The sequence below is a fragment of the Corylus avellana genome, chromosome 4 (assembly GCF_965113065.1).
Source record: "Corylus avellana chromosome 4, dhCorAvel1.hap1.2, whole genome shotgun sequence".
NCBI classification, from domain to species: Eukaryota; Viridiplantae; Streptophyta; class Magnoliopsida; order Fagales; family Betulaceae; genus Corylus; species Corylus avellana.
The window spans coordinates 20,757,003-20,775,935 of NC_142493.1; the positions used below are offsets into that span (position 1 = coordinate 20,757,003).

The 18,933-nt window shown below is 35.9% G+C and overlaps 1 protein-coding gene across 1 annotated transcript; it reads right to left on the reverse strand.

Annotated features, from left to right (window-relative positions):
* Positions 1–4,230: 4,230 nt before the first annotated feature.
* On the reverse strand, positions 4,231–7,388 carry LOC132178195 (multicopper oxidase LPR1-like). The gene is made up of 3 exons (XM_088516041.1): positions 7,179–7,388; positions 5,580–7,040; positions 4,231–4,305 (listed from the first exon to the last, which is right to left on the reverse strand). The coding sequence occupies exons 1-3, from the start codon at positions 7,386–7,388 to the stop codon at positions 4,252–4,254; spliced, it is 1,725 nt and encodes a 574-aa protein (XP_088372167.1). The 3' UTR covers positions 4,231–4,251.
* Between the last annotated feature and the right edge of the window lie 11,545 nt (positions 7,389–18,933).

The following is an 18,933-nucleotide window of genomic DNA, read 5'->3' on the forward strand; positions in this document are numbered from 1 at the left end:
TACTGGGATGCCAGTGACAAACGTTGTATGGGAGCGGATGTTAGTCTCTTTTTACTATAGCGATATGAGTAATTTTAGAAGTCACTTTTATGTTTCTCTAATAATAATGTGGTTCTTCAATTCAAAAAAAAAAAATAAAATAAAATAATGATGTTGCTCTTAAAATTACTATTTGATCAAAATTCAACAATGATTAATCATAAGGCCAATAATAATTTTAAGAGTCACATCATTCTTGAAGTGACAGAAAAAAGACTTATAGCATTACTCGAGCAATATAAATAAAGGAAAATGATTAAGGCACAATTTAAACTCAACTTTGACCCAACTTTTAGTTTAAAAATTAAAAACTGTCTGTGGAGAAGAGACAGTCTTAAATTAGAGAGAGAAATTTGCTCTATAAATTGGGCCAAAGTTGAGTTTAAGTTATGATTGTATTACACCTCATGCATCATTTGTGATTGTTTGCCTTGAATGTTTAATAATTTGAAATGCTGTATTTATTATTTTCAATATGATTATTGCCTTATTGGGTGAGTGGGAAAGACCCCCTCTCTACCTTCGTAACCCCTTTGCCATTTATTGCTTAAAAAAAAAAAATAACAATTGGGTGATGGGTCTTGGTTATTTTTATGCTGCGTAAAGATTTATAGACGTATTATTTTTGTAAAACCATCCCCTTAAAAGGGCATTAAAACAATTTGCGAAATTCTTGAAGGTCCCTATATCTTAGGAAAAAACAAAAAACAAAAACAAAAATTGGTCAAAGGCTAGCTAAATATATTTAGATTTACCTTTTAAATTAACTCTTGATAATATTTTAGGATTATATAATATATAATTATAGTTATCAGAGATCATGGAAAATAACAATGATTCTAATGAATCAGAAAATTAACACAAGGCGTTAAAAAATAAATTACAAGTTATATTCATATGTTTTAAATATTCATTAGAGTGTATTGAATTGTTTACTTATTTCACTAAATATTTTTTTGAATATTTTTTAATCTTGACCCCTCTCTATGGTCTTCTTTATTTTTTATCTTTTGTAATCTTGTCTTGGTTTGATTCGGGCTAATTGATTGCTTTGATTCATGTGCAGTAATTATTGCACTTTATTGCGACTAATATGGATACCGTCTATTTGTCAGTATGGTGCATATTCCTTACGAACAAGAGAATCCAAACCCTACAAGGTTGGTTGATCATTCTAGTTAAATCAGGCTTGTCCTTTAATTACATGTGTTCGTGTTTAAATTTTTTAATGAGTTCTCCTTTTTATGTTTTGTTGTCTTATCTCTTTGTATACATTAATTATCAACTGCATTCATAGATAAGATCTTATTGTTGGGACGAATATGGTTCTTAGATTTTTAGCATATATGCTATTAATCAACTTGTCACATGTTATTATTCTATTTATAGATGTCACTTTTAGCATATATCTTGAATGCACGTAGTTTCTACCCCATCCCCCTCACCCATTGCCCAGGTCAACTATGCTATGAAATGGGAACCACAACACGAGGATCAACTAATTGACATTCTTAGAAAATTCCTTGAAGAAGGAGTTCGACCACCATATGGGAAACCCTACATTCCTCGCATTTCCCATAAGCTCAACAAGCGACTTGATGACGGTATTCAGTACACAGATGAATAGGTTGGTAAGAAAATTGCTCGCCAAAGAGACGCGCATGCCTTTTACACAGGCCTTAGATAAGAGAACTTTGATACTGGGTTTGGTTGGGATGAAGATACTGCGATGATCTTTGCGACTCCAGAGTAATGAGAACATATCCGAACGGTAAGTCATTACCTTTATTATTAAAATTTAGTTATTCTTATGTCCATTGACTTACTAATTTATGGTTGTGCTTCTTCTTTATGTATTTTTTTTGTTTACAGACTCCAAAATTGAAAAAGTATACAAATTTGAAAATGGTCCACCTCAGAGCTATTGGAAATTAGGCTACATCTTTACGGGGACAACCGCCACTGGAAAGCACCGATATGCTAGCACACAACCCCCCCACCCACCCCCCCCCCCCCCCCCGACTCCGATCGTGATGAGCATTGCATAGATCACAATCTCCTTTCGGCCATCGTAGATCTAACTAAGGGCCCCAAATGTCCCGCATGAAAGTCAAAAGGGAAATCAAAGGCAAAGAGGAAAAGTGACCCACTGCAATCCTCGCATTCTAGCAAGTGTTCCTCACATGGTGAGTTGGTTTACACTTGAATTTTCAACGAATTCGATTCCATTCACGAAAAAGTCATTCGGAAGTTGAAAATCGGCAATGGTGTTGCATCAGCTGGGGATGTTATGTCTTCTAGGTCCACTGTCTCCCAAGATCCTGCTGAAGATATTGTGGACATAATTAATGTTTTGGCTAATGAGATTTCACTACCTCCTTCTGCAGATTTGGAAGTGTGTCAAACCCTCAGAGACCCGACTTGGGCAAAGATACTCTTAAAAATGAAGAACGCAGGACGACGTCATTGGCTACTGTCCTTCATTCCCTCCCAAGATCCTGTTGAAGATATTATGGACATAATTAATGTTTTGGCTAATGAGATTTCACTGCCTCCTTCTACATATGTGGAAGCGTGTAAAACCCTCATAGACCCAACTTGGGTGAAGATGCTCTTACAAATGACGAATGCGGGACGACGTCATTGGCTACTGTCTTTCATTCCCTTCGGCGATAATTGATAGAATAATTTACGTTTTATATGATGTTTTTATTCTCTGTCCCTTTAATGACTTATTAACTAATTGTGTTCATGTTGAGTTTTTAAATTTGATCGTTGTATGGATGCTTATTCCCTAATATATATGTGGATTTTAAAACCTATATTATGTTTGAAGTTTTTAAATCTAAGGTTGTATATTATGAATATGATTTAAACATTGTATTACATTATGCATTAATACTGACCACTGATAAGTGACATTATGCATTATATTAAAATGTAGGTTTGTAAACATGGATGCAGCTGAACCTTAGCTGAAAACTTTCAAATCACACATTGGGAGGATATTATCGGCACATCTTCTGATTTTTATGCTCAAAAGCTCTCAATGACCTCTCAAAAGTTTCTCTTGAACATTTACAAATAAAGAGTTTGCCTCACGTTCGGTCTCTTTAAATATGCAAATTTCTTGTTATGTGCACTAAGATTAGCAATTTTTTACACAATCTGCAAATTCAATACAAAATTAGCAGGTAAGTTGGCTAAATACTCTGGTTTATGATTGAGACGTGTATGTTGGCTATTCAATTACCAAAGAGGACTGTTAGGCATCCCAACACTTTTTTTCAAATTTTTTTTCCCAAATAATCTGGATCCCCCATTCATTTTTTTTTTTTTTTAAAAAAAAAACACAATATAAATTTATTTATTTATTTAATGGAGCAAATCATTTGGAAAAAAGAATTTGAGAAAAAGAATTAGAATGTCTAATATTATCCGTTACGAAAATAAAAAACCAAATTTCTTCAATGCAGATGAAGGAAAATGGTAGCAACCGGTTAATTAAGTTACAGGCTTTATAGGGTAACCCCAAACTTACTATTCAAGCTTGCCGAATGCGAAGAAAGACTCCTCTCTCTCTCTCTCTTCTTCAATTCTCATTTTCTCTTCCTCACAAACTGAATTAGCACTTTTTTTTTTTTTTTTTTTTCGCAAAGCTGGCCGAACCAGCTTTAAAAATTTTGAATTTAACCAAATACACATAAATTTGAATTTATTCATACTCATATAAAGAAGTAAGCACCATACATATTGTACGACATATATATATATATATATATTCAATTTCCAATCTCCACAAACAACAGACTCTTTCTTTCTCGATTGATCGCTAGTGGATGTAGAAAGCTAATGTCCTACATGTAAAAAGAGAAAATTTTACAGATTATGAGACATATAAAATTAGTAGTAATGATATTTAGTATAATGTTATAAGACTGTTATACAATTGGAATAACGTGATAGCAAAAATTAGCCTTTGATGTATATATATATATATATATATATATATATATATATTATTATTTTTTTTTCATATGCACATAACGATCAAAGAATTGATTTTACTATCACATCATCAAATTGTATAGCAGTTTCATAACAGTTTACTAAATAAAAATATTATAAAATTAGTATAAAAGACGAGTAGGGAGGGTTAGAGTGTGACAACCTTGGTTAGGCTCTTCACATCTTTCTCATGGCCCTTCTTAATTAATTGATTAACTTTAAGGGCCTCATCATCTCGTTGTCTTCATGATCCAAGATCTGTATATTTGAAGGGCCATATTAAATCAAAATGAAAGAACCAATCTTATCTAACAGATTTTTTTATCTGGCATGATAAAAGAATAAAATAAGGCGAACTTCACTTACCCCTAAAGTTTCTGACATTTTTGTAATTATACGCTTAAAGTTTAAAAAATTAAAATGTCAGGTTGCCATGTTTAAAAATTTTGTAATGTCATCCATTAATTAGAATCCTCTATTAAATCTAACACGAGACACCAAAATATGTTTGATTTATTTTTTTTTTAAAAAAAATAAAAATAAAAATTTGCAGACCCATGGGTCAAGTTGTTCTGTTTTTTTTTTTTAAAATAATTATTTAATTAAGGTAATTTTGTATTTTTATAAGTTTTACAGGGGTATAAGAGACATTTCACCCCATTAACTTATTGATTTAACCGTAAATTCTAATGGTAGGAGTGGCATTGCAAACTTTTAAAATATAAAAACCTGACTTGTAACTTTTAAAATTTTAAGACAATGATTACAAAAATGTCGAAACATTAGGAGTAAAAGCACTAGCAATAGTTTATCTTAGATTTTCTTTAAATTTAGAAAACCAAATTATTTTTTTGCTTCTCTAGTCAAATAAACTCCACAAGGATTGAAATGTGCTTATATATATATATATATATATATATATATATATATATACTCACACCCTTCTAGATAACAAGATGTTTTAAAGTTGTCGGGTTTTAAGAGTTGTAAAAGCGAACATTATTGTATCATTGAGGTGGATTGTTACAAAAGGAGTATTACATGAGGCTTTTCATGAGATTTTATTATGTTTTAAGAAAAATAATGACATTTAAAAAAGTCTCTTCTTAATAACTACCAGCGAGGTTACTTATTGTTTATGGACTGGCCAACTCACAAGAGTTGGCGACAAGATTCTCATTGGAACAAATTAAGTATACCCTTGGTTTTCTAAATTCCTAGAATGGATTTTAAAGGAACGGCTTGCATTTCTGCTAAAATCTAATCTACTGTTTGGTTCTTAGAAAGAATATGAAAAAAAAAAAAAAAAAAAAGAAAAAAAAAAGGAAAAATACTTGAAATTTTTTGAAAGCTATTTTTGTTTTAATTTTATCTTAAAGGACCAAACCAAAAACAGGCCAGGTTAACCTGGTCGGATTGCATCACCTATATATATATTCACCTATATATGTAGAATAAATTATTTCTAAGTTAGCGAATATTAATGATGCGAAAACTGCTGAATTAATTAAGCAGAGATTTAAAATACTTACATGGCAATGGTATACGTAGCCTGGCGCCGCAGTTGCATCAAACGGATACGATGCATTAGAATGTATGTAAGAAAATCTGACTAAAATCTTTGTCACAAATCCGGGTCGCATCTTGAACACGTTCTTCCACCCCTTCTCGTATGCCGGCACCTCTATCCTTTTGCCACGTGCATGCTTGCTTATTTGGCACTTGATCGCATCGTTCATTCTCATCATGCAATTTGTAAACTCTTTCAAGTTCACCAGCTCAGTCTGATCCATCGCCACAAAAAGCCCCAAATGAATGTGTAAGGGGTGATTATCCTGCGTCAGATTGATCACGTACCACACTTCGGTGGTCCCCACTTTTGGGGTTTCTGTGACCCGTTCTTCCAATGTTTTCCCATTCAAATATAGATGAGTTGGCTGATTAGCGGTGCTCGTGTACTCGTACATAGCTATATACCTCGTGTGCGATGCACCGGATACATCAGGACCAGGGTAATGCATCAACTTCTTGGCAATTTTCCACGTGTCAACCTCAGGACGATTCAGGATGATAAACTTCATGACCTTGCTATTCCCTTCGTTGACTGGGCTCCCACCTGGGTAGGGATACGGTGCATCATTTGCTAGGATAGCAATATCGGTCTTTGAGTTGGAAAAGTCAACAACCACGTCAGCAATCTCAGACGGGCCTAGTAAAATCTCATTGGTCACGACCGGTTGGTTAAGATAAGCCGAATCAGATCCCACGTGGGTGAATCCAAGACCGTTGATGAAGAAGAAACGAAAGAACCTAGCATTGCTGGCATTTAGGATACGAAACCGGTACTTACGACGTCGTACTGTCAAACGTGGCCAGGCCTTCCCGTTCACTATGATAACGTCACCAAAGTACTCCGGCCGCCAATGGGGGTGTATGGAGGGGTTATCCCCTGTGGAATTCATGTATATAGAACCAGTAGTACGGAAGCTACGATCAAATACGATCAAGGATCGATCAAATTCGTCACCGCTAGGAAGTCCAAGTGGGGCCTCCAGTTTCGGGTGGCGGATTATGTAGGCCCCAGCCAAGCCAGCTAGGATGTTGATTCTAGTCAACCCCATGGCATGATCATGGTACCAAAGGTTTCCAGGTTGTTGTTGGTTGTGGTAGTGATATGTTTCATTGGTCCACGTGGGTCCCTTTTCTTTGAATCCTGCGGTGAACCATGAGCTGAAGTGTCCATCACTCTCGGGCTCATCGATGCCACCGTGAAGATGGACCACAGTAGGGATGCCCTTCCCCCTATTGGCTGGTACGGCAGTTGGGATGGTGGTGTCCCACGGCAGTATGTGGTTTGGAGGGAGGTGATTTTGCCACGTCACGTAGGTGTCGATTCCATGCAGGGCCTCGATTGTTGGACCAGGAACTGTTGCGGCGTCCTTAGATACACCGTAGGCGTAGACGGGTGTTGAAGGGAGATTTCTGTGGAATTTCTGAGAAGAGCAAAAGCAAGTAACATCAGTTGATAACTTCGTTGAGGGAATCAGAACTTGAGTCAAACTCGTTGCAACAATGGAAAAAGAGAAACGAATCTCGTACAAAACCAAAAAGAAAAAGAAAAAGCATATTACCCATTTCTTCTTGAACATGCCAATCTCCAGTGACTTGGATTTGGGAATACCAGACACAAGATGGAAGCCTAGGATTTTGGGAAGATGTGGAAGCTGATCGACGAACATTTCCAAGTTGGATGAATTTAGAAGCCTAGCTTGGGGCAAAGAAGCGGTGAGTACTCCTAATAAAGCAAAAGAAATGAGACGAAGATGCAAAACTGCCTCCATGGTGTCTTGGTTGCATGCAATTAAGTGTATAGAGATTAGAGATGGAGAATGACAGGGAGAAATGGGTATACTTAAAGGGAGTGTGGGGGCGTGTGGCGTGTTCGTATTAGATAAATACATATATATCTCATCATCATCAGTAGAATCTTGGTGAGAATTAGTGGAGGCATTACTTTTTTGGGTGGGACCTGAGATATCAAATAAAATAATCACAATAGTAAAGACTAGAGACCATAAAGACGTGTTCAATTTCTTGGCGTGCAATATATATATATACACACACACGCTAGTAATCATCTGAGATAAGGATGTTGGGAGGGATATATTACTTGGGCCGGTCCCGTAGGCTACAAACCCGCCACACGCCCTCACACTTCCTTTAAGTCTCAAGCTGTGACTCTGTCTCAATATTCTCGATCTAATTTACAGTGATAAGATAAAAATAATCATATTTGTATTATATATATATATATATATATATATATAAAACACAATAGAACTAATACAATTCTATTTTTATATATAGTTATTCAAAAATAACCCTAAAGGCCTTCTTACCCTGAAAGAACCTTAGGTTTTTTGAGCAAGACATTATGAGGCTCAAAGTCTGAACCGCTTGTGACTAAGGTTGCTATTGGGGCATTATGGAACGAGGTATCATATACATCATCTCCTCATCCTTCCACTTTTTAAAATTATCATTAATCTGTTATGATTCATATGTAGAACTCATATAACTTCAAAAATCCAATAATAATTTTAAAAAGTGAGAAGATTAATATTGAAGAAGAGATCAAGGAAAAAAAAATACCATTAAATCTGTGGGGGTCTATTTGCATGATGCATATGACTTCACATATCCATCTCTATTCAAATGGCATGTCTCTGATTCGAATTCTAAAGCATCGAACTAAGGATTTTTCGCTCGTTTTTGATAGAATACCAACAAGCTTCGCTATGCTCAAAGTAATTCCACCAAAAATACATATTAAATCATCTATTTTATTTATTAAATCTTAATTTTCAAAGTTTGTTTACCATTTTTTATTTTGGGTGCTACAATATTAATGGTTGTGTGGCAGTGAGGGTCACAGTGACGGTGGAGTTACGTTGTTCATGGTGGAGGTAGTGGTTGGCAGCTTGAAAGAGAAAGAGAACATTTTAGCTTAAGCAACCCTATGATAACGTGGTAGATTTCGAGTTATTCACGTTGAAGTGTGTTAAATCACTATTTGTCCTAAAAACTTAAGCTTATAGGAAGATGTAAATTTAATCACTTAATTATTAGTTTAATACTCCTCCTCACGTGTGAGCTCAAACTCTTTTTTTAATAGGTGATGCCCAACACGTGGAATATTTAATTTAAATGGGGGTGAATTGACGGAGTCAAGGTTCAATCCCATGACTTTTGACTCTGATACCATGGTAAATCACCACTTGTCCTAAAAGCTTAAGCTTATAGGAATATGTAAATTTAATCACTTAATCATTACTTTAACAAAGTGTAACAATACCGCTATACTTACGTGGACGACTCTTAGAGCATGAATTGCAAGGTGTGATTTCAAATGCCATAAAATACTTTGGCTTATCTCACTAGATACCAATTAATTTTCAAATTAGATGGTCAAATGTCATATCCAACAAATGGTATCAAAATCAGGGTTATGGGTTTGAGTCATGGGAACGTCACTTTGAGAGAGAGATTGTTAATGTGCAATAGTGTCGCTCTACTCATTTGGACAACTCTGGTTTTGAATGCCATAAAAAATTGTGGCTTCCCTCACTTGACAGTAATTAATTTTTAGATAAGATAGTCAAATAAAAGATCCAATAATTTATTTTAAATGTACTATCCAAATTAAGGGAGTGCACTACTCTAGGTATTGCATTGTGAAGTTTTTTTTTTTTTTTTTTTTTTTATGAGTTCATTGTGAAGTTAATTACTATGACAGTAGAGTTACCCTGGTCATGGTGAAGGTAGAGGTCAATGGTTGGAAAGATCGAGAAAGTTTCAATTTTAAGCCACCCCTTGTAACCTTTTCCCCTTTTCAATTAAAAAAAAAAAAAAAAAAAAAAAAAAAAAAAGCCACCCTTTGATAAAAGTGGCAGATTTTTTTATTGTTCCTTTACAATGAACGGCCTACATTAGAGGTATTACACCCTGTAAGAATCTCAATGTGTGTTAGCCTTATCTTAATTGGTGTACGGATATATCAGTTAAAAAGAATAAAAATATTTTATGGAGTATTATGCATGTAAAGCAACTTTTTTTTTTTCTGAATGCGCGACTTTTCCAATTGCATTAAGGACTTTTACATTGTTGACTTCTTTTGGTAAACAAACATGGGCTAAATATTATAACGTTAAAGGTAATACATTTCTTCCATGAAGTATGGCTAGCACAAAAGTTTGGCATGACTAGCTAATGATCCATCTTTTTGTCTGACGATCTACTTTTTTTATCTTTTATTTTTTATTTTTTATAACTTTTGAATGATGAGTGGCTCAAATTATTATAAATTCCATGGAGGCATTCATGCCTATAACCATTTTTAATTGCTTCCAAGGCCATATAGTAGAACTTTCATCACATAAAACTCTTCCCTCTACTTTTTTTTTTTAAAGATTTTTTTTTGCAAAACAACAATGGAAATTGAGAATTTTTGTCTAACAGTTTATATAATTCATAATTACATGTAATATGGTGGATATTGTTTGGAAATTTCATATTTCTTCATAATAATAAAAAAAAAAAAAATCAAGGGAATTAAACTTGCATGATATCCCGTACAAATTTTACTTAGGGTCGGGCTCGATCATCCACGTGGCCGAGAAACGATGAAGAAAGGGTACTAATTGCCCCGAAAATAAAAAGATAAAGGAGAAAAACAACTATGAAGGTTGGGTTATTGGAGGGATGGAATTAAAATTTCTTATTAGAAAGAGCCAAATTATTAATAAGCGGCCAAGTTTATTAATTTTGATAGGTGTCAAATTTAATTTTTAAGCCAAAATATATATATATAAAAATGTTAAGAAATTTTTTGTAGTTATATATAAACATTTAACCATAAATACACAAATATTTTAACTACATATTTCTATATAAATATTTTAATTATACATAAATTTGTAACTACAAGGGGAGGAGAGTCATAGCCCTTGGCCCTTTCCAGGCTCCAGTCCCCCTCCTAGTTCTGTCCCTGTCATAAGTGTCCGTGTCCCTTTGAAAAGCATTTTCACTTTTTAAATGCTTTTAATCTTTACTTCAAAGAAAAAATGCTTCTAATCTTTAGAATTGTAGGGAAGCAGTGAAAGGAAGCCCTATAATTCTAAAGATTAGAAGCATTGATGGACATTGATGGACAACAAACAGGATCCCCAATAACTAGGGATCATAATCCGATATTGTGAGGAAAAAAGATTATATATATATATATATAATTCTGACTTTGGTTTTAATACTAGTTATTTAATTTATTCCACCAAGAATGAGAAACATTTTACAGGTGAACCAACAGGGTCTCTTTTAGATATATATGTGAGAAGGGTCGATCTGGCACAAAGTATAAATTTAATGGGATTCATGAGCAGGCTGCAACTGGGGCAGGAGAACAAATGGGTGAGGACTGAGGCGGCATTAATATGGTAAAGTTGCGTAAGCTAGTTCCTCTGCAGCGGCATTGGTGGAATAAAAAGTTGCTTAGGCTAAAAGGAGAGTCACATTTAATATGCTACTGCTATCATTGGTCCATCACGTAGGAAAGAATTCTAGCACACACCCACCAATTTTTATTCTAAAGTTTGTTGAATAATATCTATCTCTCTGTGCAAGTGTAAAAGCAATTTTCTTGGAGTGATATGCAATGGGGTTTTTTTTATTCACTGTATTTGCAATGTTTTTGCAAAGGGAAATCTTTGGGCTGTAGGATCCCTTTGACAGATGTGTGTGGTTCTAGTGTACGTATTGATCCCTTTGACAGAAAAGAAATTTTAGAATTTTTCAAGACAAATCATATGCTGTTTGACTCTTATCTTCATGGTTTCCAGCCTTCTCTCTCAGATAAATGACTTGTTGGGCTGTAGGATTTCTTAAAGAATGTCCACAATAGTATTTAAGCTTATTTTGCTCTATTTATCTGTTGATGTTTGTTGTTCCTTTTGTTAGAGCATCTAAAAGAATAGCCAAGTTTTTAATAATAGTCAAGTCCAACTATTATGAGCGTATTTTTTTGTCTCTAGCTTGTATGAATTTAACTTTTTTTCATCTAGTGTGAACAGTAAATTAACTATTCACTATTCACACTATAATTTCAGTTTATTATTTTTTGCCTTTAACTTTCTTTCTTGTACTCTCATTCTTTTTCTTTCACATTCTCTCCCACCCAAAATAATATTTAAAGAAAATAAATAGTAAATAGAAAATATGTTGGAGTATGTATAAAAAAAATGAGAAAATAAAAATTTGTATTTTTTCAGTCGCTAAAATGAGGATTTAGGCATACTCTTGTAGCTTGTGTTTTGTGTCGGAGTGCATTGGTTGGTCTAACACCACAGGTCAAGAGGGCTAAGTTTGTTAACTCAAAAGTCTTAGAAGCCAAAATAAAGAAGAAAAGAAAACTCAATTCAAAATAAAAACGTAAAATTTAATATGAAAATAAATTGGGTTATAAGGTAATTAGACCTATAATTATGAAAACAAAGGAAAAAGGATGCAAAATAACTTGAAATTTTTTAGAATCAAGTGCCGCATTTGAACAACTTATAACAATACTTATTAGGACGAGAAAAGTCATTTGAATGTGCCATGTATGACGCCACATCGAAAAGATTTGAATCTACTATTCGAACAACCCGAGCAACTTTAGAGCAAAACATGTTAAGATATGGAAAGTCATTTGAATGCCATCCAAACGTGCCATGCAGCGGAATAGAATAGAACCTTATTTGCACAATAGTCAAATATTCTTCCATGTGATTCTCCAATGGATTTCTTCTTTCTCCCAGCGGTAGAATACACTACCAGAAATTACTGAAGTAATATTCACGGAACCCACAATCTAAGAGCACAATAAAAAATACTAAGAGAAAGTTGTTTTATATTATTTATATGATTGTTCTTTCAATCCATCCAATATAAGGCTATTTATAGAGTCACCCATTTTGATGAGGAGGGAGCAATATTGGAGTAGCATCCCAAAAGTTACTAAATTGAAATACTAATTGACATGCATAACACCTGTTAGATATAACTAATAGGCATAATGCCTGTCAGTTATCAGCTTACAAGTCAAGTGTTGTATCTCCTGGCTTGCATGCAAAGGGCTCGCCCATGTTGACACCCCTCTAATTTCAACAGTAGCCACGTAGGATGCCACATCTTGAATGAAATAAATCTATTGTTTGAATGAGACAAATATTGTTTGAACGAGGACGTCCTACATGAGAATAAAATGCATCCAAAACAAAAAGCAACAAGATTTAAAGCCAAAAACTCTTAAGGCTTGCAATTGGTTGCTACTTTGAAAACATGGTTTTTGTTTTCAAAACAGCAAAACATGTTTCATCCCGTCATAAGAGTTTGGGTGGTTGTTTTGCGAACCAGAACAAGTAAAAACACAAAATATCGAACATAAAAAGATGTTTAAGAAAATGTTTGATGTAAGCCTTGTTTTTATTTTTAAGAATTCCAGTAGTTGGATATATATATTTATTGATTACGAAGATGCTTGATCAGTGGATACAATATCATGCATACAAGTTGGGAACTCATCTCTTCACAGCTTGTCCTCCCGTAATGAGAGAGCTAACTTAGCTAGTCTATGAGCCGCCATAATAGCCTCGCGGTTTACATGATTCATCATGCATTCCTAGAACCATCGAAGCGAGTGTTTCGCATCCCCCCCCCCCCCCCCCCTGCGAAGAGCTTGGACAATCTCAAGCGCATCTCCCATCATGATGATTTTCCGTAAACCCAATGCTACACTAAGCTCTACCCCTTTCCATGCTGCTAACGCTTTGGTGGTGACAGGGTCTTGAACATAGGCCTTGGTCTCACATAGCATTGAAACCACACCTCTTCCATGGTCCCTCACAATGATCTCAATCCCAATTCTCTTCCCTTTATGGTCTACAGAAGCATCCCAATTGACTTTGATGAATCTTGAAGATGGTTTCTGCCAGGGTTCTATGACTGACCTCCTGGGAGCTGGCCATTGGTTATTTACTTTCCATTTGGCCTTGGAGTAAGACTCCATTTGTTCCATAGAAGTATGAAGAAGAGCTGTTGGGCTAGTACACTTCCCACCCAAGACTGTTGCGTTCCTCTTGTGCCATACCTGCCTTGCTACGATAGCCACCATTTGCATCTCCTCTGCACTAGCTCGTTCCATCAGTTTCTTCATGATACTCATGAAGTCGTTTTCATCGCTAGTGCTTTTGTATATCTTAGGAGGGCATTCAGTCCATAGGTCTTGAGCTGATGGGTAGCTCCAAAAGATGTGCCCTACTGTCTCTATCTCCAAGCTACGAATCGGACACAGGGGACCAGGTGTAATGTGCTTCTTGAACAGTTTCTCTTTTGTGGGTAAAATATCACTACATGCCTTCCACATGAATATTTTGACTACTCTCAAAACTCCAATATTCCATATAGCCTTCCACATAATTTTGTTGATATCCCTATTGGAGCAGCTACTATTGTCAACTTCAAAGCGCTCCTTGGCTATATGGTATGCACTCTGTACCGTGTATTCTCCATTTTTATTGCTAGCCCAGACCAATCTATCCTCCCCTCTGTGAGGGCATACCGCCATGCTACATATGAGGCCCGCTTCCTCGGCCGAGAAGACTTCATGGACTAGTGTTGTGTTCCACCAGCTAGTTTCCTTATCCAGTAGTTCATTCACTGTGGCATCTCGCTTGAGAATTCTTAACAGGGATTGGATGAAACCTGCAGTTGTCGTGGGAACCAACATGTCTGTCCAAATAAGAATTTTGCTTTCATCTCCAACCCTCCATACCAGCCCTTCAACAAGTAGCCTTCTTGCATTCCAAATACTCCCCCACATGTAGGTTGGCTGTCTTTCTAGATTTCCTTCCAGAAAGGTGTTGTGAGGATAATGTTTTTTCTTTAAGAATTTTTGAAACTAGACCATTCTGATTTTGGAGTAACCGCTAGCCTTGTTTTGCTAAGAGGGCCATATTAAACCACTCCAAGTCTCTGTTGCCCAGTCCCTCCCCTTTGCTTTGCCCACCCAAGTTTGGTCCAACTCATCCATTCAATTCAGCTATCATCTTGTTTGTGCCCCTACCAAAATTTTGATATCATGGAATTGATGTCCCTACAAATAGTCTTTGGTAGTTGGAACACATTCATAGTGTATGTGGGGATAGCCTGAATAATCGCCTTCAATAGCACCTCCTTGCCTGCTTGGGACAAAAAAATTTTCTTCCACCAATTCATTTGCTCCCATATCCTCCCTTTAATTCCTGTGAATGTGCTTACTCGGGATTTGCCTATTAGAGCCGGCAAACCCAACTACTTTTCATAGCGTTTGGTAGCATTCACCTCGACTATTGAGACAATGAATTGTTTGGCCTCTGCTTTGGTATTCCTGCTAAAGAAAATTAATGTTTTGTCTCGATTTAATTTCTGCCCTGATGCCTTCTCATATTTGTCAAGTATTGCCTAAACATTGGCTCATTCCGAAATGCTAGACCTGCAAAACAACAAACTATCATCTGCAAAAAATAGGTGATTTAGTTTTGTCGCACCTCTAGCAATGGGTAGGCCTGTAATTCTTTCCTCATGCTCCCCCTTGTTCACGAATAAAGTTATCAATTTTATTATCATTTAAGTTTTGTTTTTTGTTTTTTGTTTTTTTTTTTTAATTTCAAAAAATTATAAGACAAGCCAATCGTGTACTCAACTAGGGGCTACTGCTCATCTAGGGGCTTCATGAGCTGAGCTTGAACACGTGTTAAAGACTTGGCTCAAGTTCGTTATGCGTTCAAGTTGTTGAGCCGAGTTTGGAATCCCAATACTCGGCTCGGCCCGACTCAATTATATTTCTACTGTTGTAATGATTTATTGAAGTAGAATTGTTTTTTGGAAGGGATTGGATTGAACTGTGATTTTTATTTTTATTTTTTATTTTTTGTCACTACTAATAAAATTACCAAAATCCTAGAATTTCATTTTCCAAAATAAAAATAAATTCTCCTACTTGCCGGCTACTGTCAAGAATGCATCTTTTCTTCATGTCCACTTCTTTTGTGTGTTAGGGTATGCCAACGAATTTAGGGTGCGTACCCTAAAGAAATGAAGCTTAAATGCATACGTACAACTCATTTTTCTAGAAAGAGCTTCTTATTACTTCACGTCTAAGAGCTTGTTTGGGATTGCGTTTGAGAAATAGAGCTTTTGGGCAAAAACTTCATTTTTAAGCTTTTGCCAAAAGTGTTTTTTTGACAATTTTTAGGCTTTTTGGACCCTTAAAAGCACTTTTAATTTTTTTACCAAACGGGTACTTTTTCTTCAAATAGACTTTTTAAGTGTTAAAAGTATTTTTAGGCTCCTCAAACGCAATCTCAAACAGGCCCTAAGAGCATTAGCTGCAGCTCCTCTATATGTAGTTTGTTCCTTAAATTTAGAAAAAATGTCAAAAAGTCATAAAAAAATCACCCACAGTAGAGTCCCTAAATCTGCCATAATCATGAGGACCAATACAATGGAACCCAATGTATAGGGTTCCACTATAGCGATCCAATACATTATTATAATTATAAAAATTCTCTCTCTCCTCTCCCACCTAAGTTTTGACGCATCCTTCTTCTCCTCCTTGCTTTTCTTCTTTGTTCCATGCTTCAAGCAAATAGATTTCTCCTTCTTGCATAGCCCCATCCTTGGAAAATCTTTGGTGACATTTCCAACTTCCCACTATTATGCCTACACAACCACACGGCCCACACCAACATATCTTTCTTCTACAAAATCATAGAAATCTCCTTCATTCAAAAATGGGTTTCTGTCACACCTTTAAAAATGGGTATCTACCACACCTTCACGTGGTATGTTTCATTCATAAATGAGATTTTGCATAATCATCGAAATATCCTTCATTCATAAATCATCAAAATCCTTCTTCTACCACTGAAACACCTTCAAAACAACATTTCTGGCTAGCATAGACGAGAGAGAAAAAGCAAAAGAGTTTCAAGGAAAAAAAAATTGAAGTAAAAATAATATTTTAATGATATAGGAAAATATTAAGGGAATCTGTTTTGAAGCGTATTTGGATGGGGAATAAAAAATTAATTTGGATCCTTAAACTGAGAAAAAATGGTTGGATAGCTACTAAGAATGCTCTAGGCGTTTTGGACAACAGTGTCTGCCATTTTCGTAATTTGCTTTATAATACAAACAATTAGAAGCAAGAGGTATTTCAAAAACTAATTTGTAGCCGCTCCAATATTGTCTAATAGAATATGGGCCTCCACAAACCAATCAGATTCCTTTATATGTAACTGGCCGTGGCGTAATCAATAATCGAAGAAAACAAAAACAACCAATGAACATTTCCTAGTTAGTTAATGCCAACCTTTTGTCTGTTCCCATCAGAAAACTCAGTTGCGAGTTGGCTGTAAGTGTGTAAATGAATTACCTAAACTTTTTCAATTGTAATAGTTTTAGTTCAATTAGTTATTTTTGTTTCTTGTACAATTGAAGTTAGTTGAAGTTAGTTGTTAGAATTTGTTATGCTTATAGCTGAGTATATAAACAGTTTTGTTTCATTATTGTAATAAAGTTGATTATACAGAGATTCGAGAAACCCTAAGCCTTGTGAAACCCTAAGCCCCCCTCCAGAGCGCCGCCGCCTCAGGGGAGGAGGGATGCCCGTTGCCTGCATCCCTCCTCCCTTTCTTGGTTCCCGATTTTTGTTTTAGGTTTGTTTCTGTCTTTGGTGTTTTCTGTTCTGGTGTGCTTGTGTTCTCTCTCGGTGGGTATTGCTTTTGGGGGTTTTCACTCAAACTCTCCCACTCTCTATTTGTTTGTGTGTGCCGCCGATCTCCTCCGCCCTCGTTTCGCTGCTCACCGCTTGCTGTCGAGTCTTTTCACGCGCCCTTCCCGCACCAAGCTTTTTGTGCCACCTTCTGCGACAGTTTCCGGCCAGCTCGCGATCGGCCTCCTCCGGCTGCCGTGACCCACTTTGAGTGTTTTTCGCATTTATTTTCCTGTTTTGTTGTTTTGTTGTTTTTCTGTTTTTTATTTCCTTTAAGTTTCCTTGTATTTTGTTCTATTTGTTGTAATTTCTTTTCCTGCATTAGTTTTATTGTTCCCTTTATTTTCCTGTATAGTTTTATTTATGCTTGTAATAAGGCCTTCTCCTCCTGCTTTGTTGCGCCCGGTTGCTGCCCGATATTACTGGTCCAAACCTTTGGGTTGTGGATGTGAAATTTATCCTGGCTTTCGAGTCGAGGAGGATGAGTATCGGCTTGTAAGTTTTGCTCTCAAGGCTGATGAATAAGTATCAGTTTGGGGGTTTTGCTCTCAAGGCCGAGAAATAAGTATCGGCTTGGAGGTTTTGCTCTCAAGGCCAAGGAATAAGCGGTACCTATGCATTAGATGGTGTCTGTTTGATGCAGATCTGAGTTTTCAACCTGATATTTAGTCATAGGTTAGCGGATGCTGTGTTTTAGTTGATTTGGTCTGTTGTTGATGACTGTATCTTTAGCTTCGGCTATGATTTACTTCAGAGCTTTTTGCTCTGTTTGTAAGAGCTTTAGGCTCGCAACTTTTATCAATGAATGAGTATGATATGTTTTCAAAAAAAAAAAAAAAGTTGATTATACAGAGAATAAGAACTTTGATCCTCTCTTCTTCTCTCAACCTATTTCAATCTCTCTGCATTTCTTCTTGTTCTTCTACTCGTCTTCTTCTTCTTCCTTCTTCTTTCCATTCCTCTGTTATAGATTTCAAAGCTTAACATGGTATCAGAGCCAATCACAACTTTGTGATTCTTCTGTATTTCTTGTTTCTCTTTAATGGCAAACAACATTCCATCTTCTTTTGCTCCAATTTTCCAGCTTCAATGGTAGAAAATCATCCAAACACCCTTCCAAACCCTTTGACAGATAATCTTCCAAATCCTTTGGCAGAAAATCTTCCAAGTAGCTTCCCAAATCCTTTAGCTGACAACCTTCCAAACAACTTTCCAAATCCTTTTGCAAACACTCATCCAATTGATCCATCTAGTCTGCTTTCTCTCCACAGTGGTGACAATCCAGGAATCTTGTTGGTTGGTCAACCATTGACAGAAAAAAAAAAACTACAAAACCTAGAGCTACTCAATGCTTGTTGCTTTGAGTGCCAAGAACAAGATGTGTTTCATTGATGGTTCTCTGCCTAAACCATCAGTGTTTGATAGTTATTACAATGTGTGGGTTTGTTGTAATGATCTTGTTGTTTTATGGATTCTCAATTCGATTTCAAAGGAGATTTATCCTACTGTCATCTACATCACATCATTTGAAAATATGT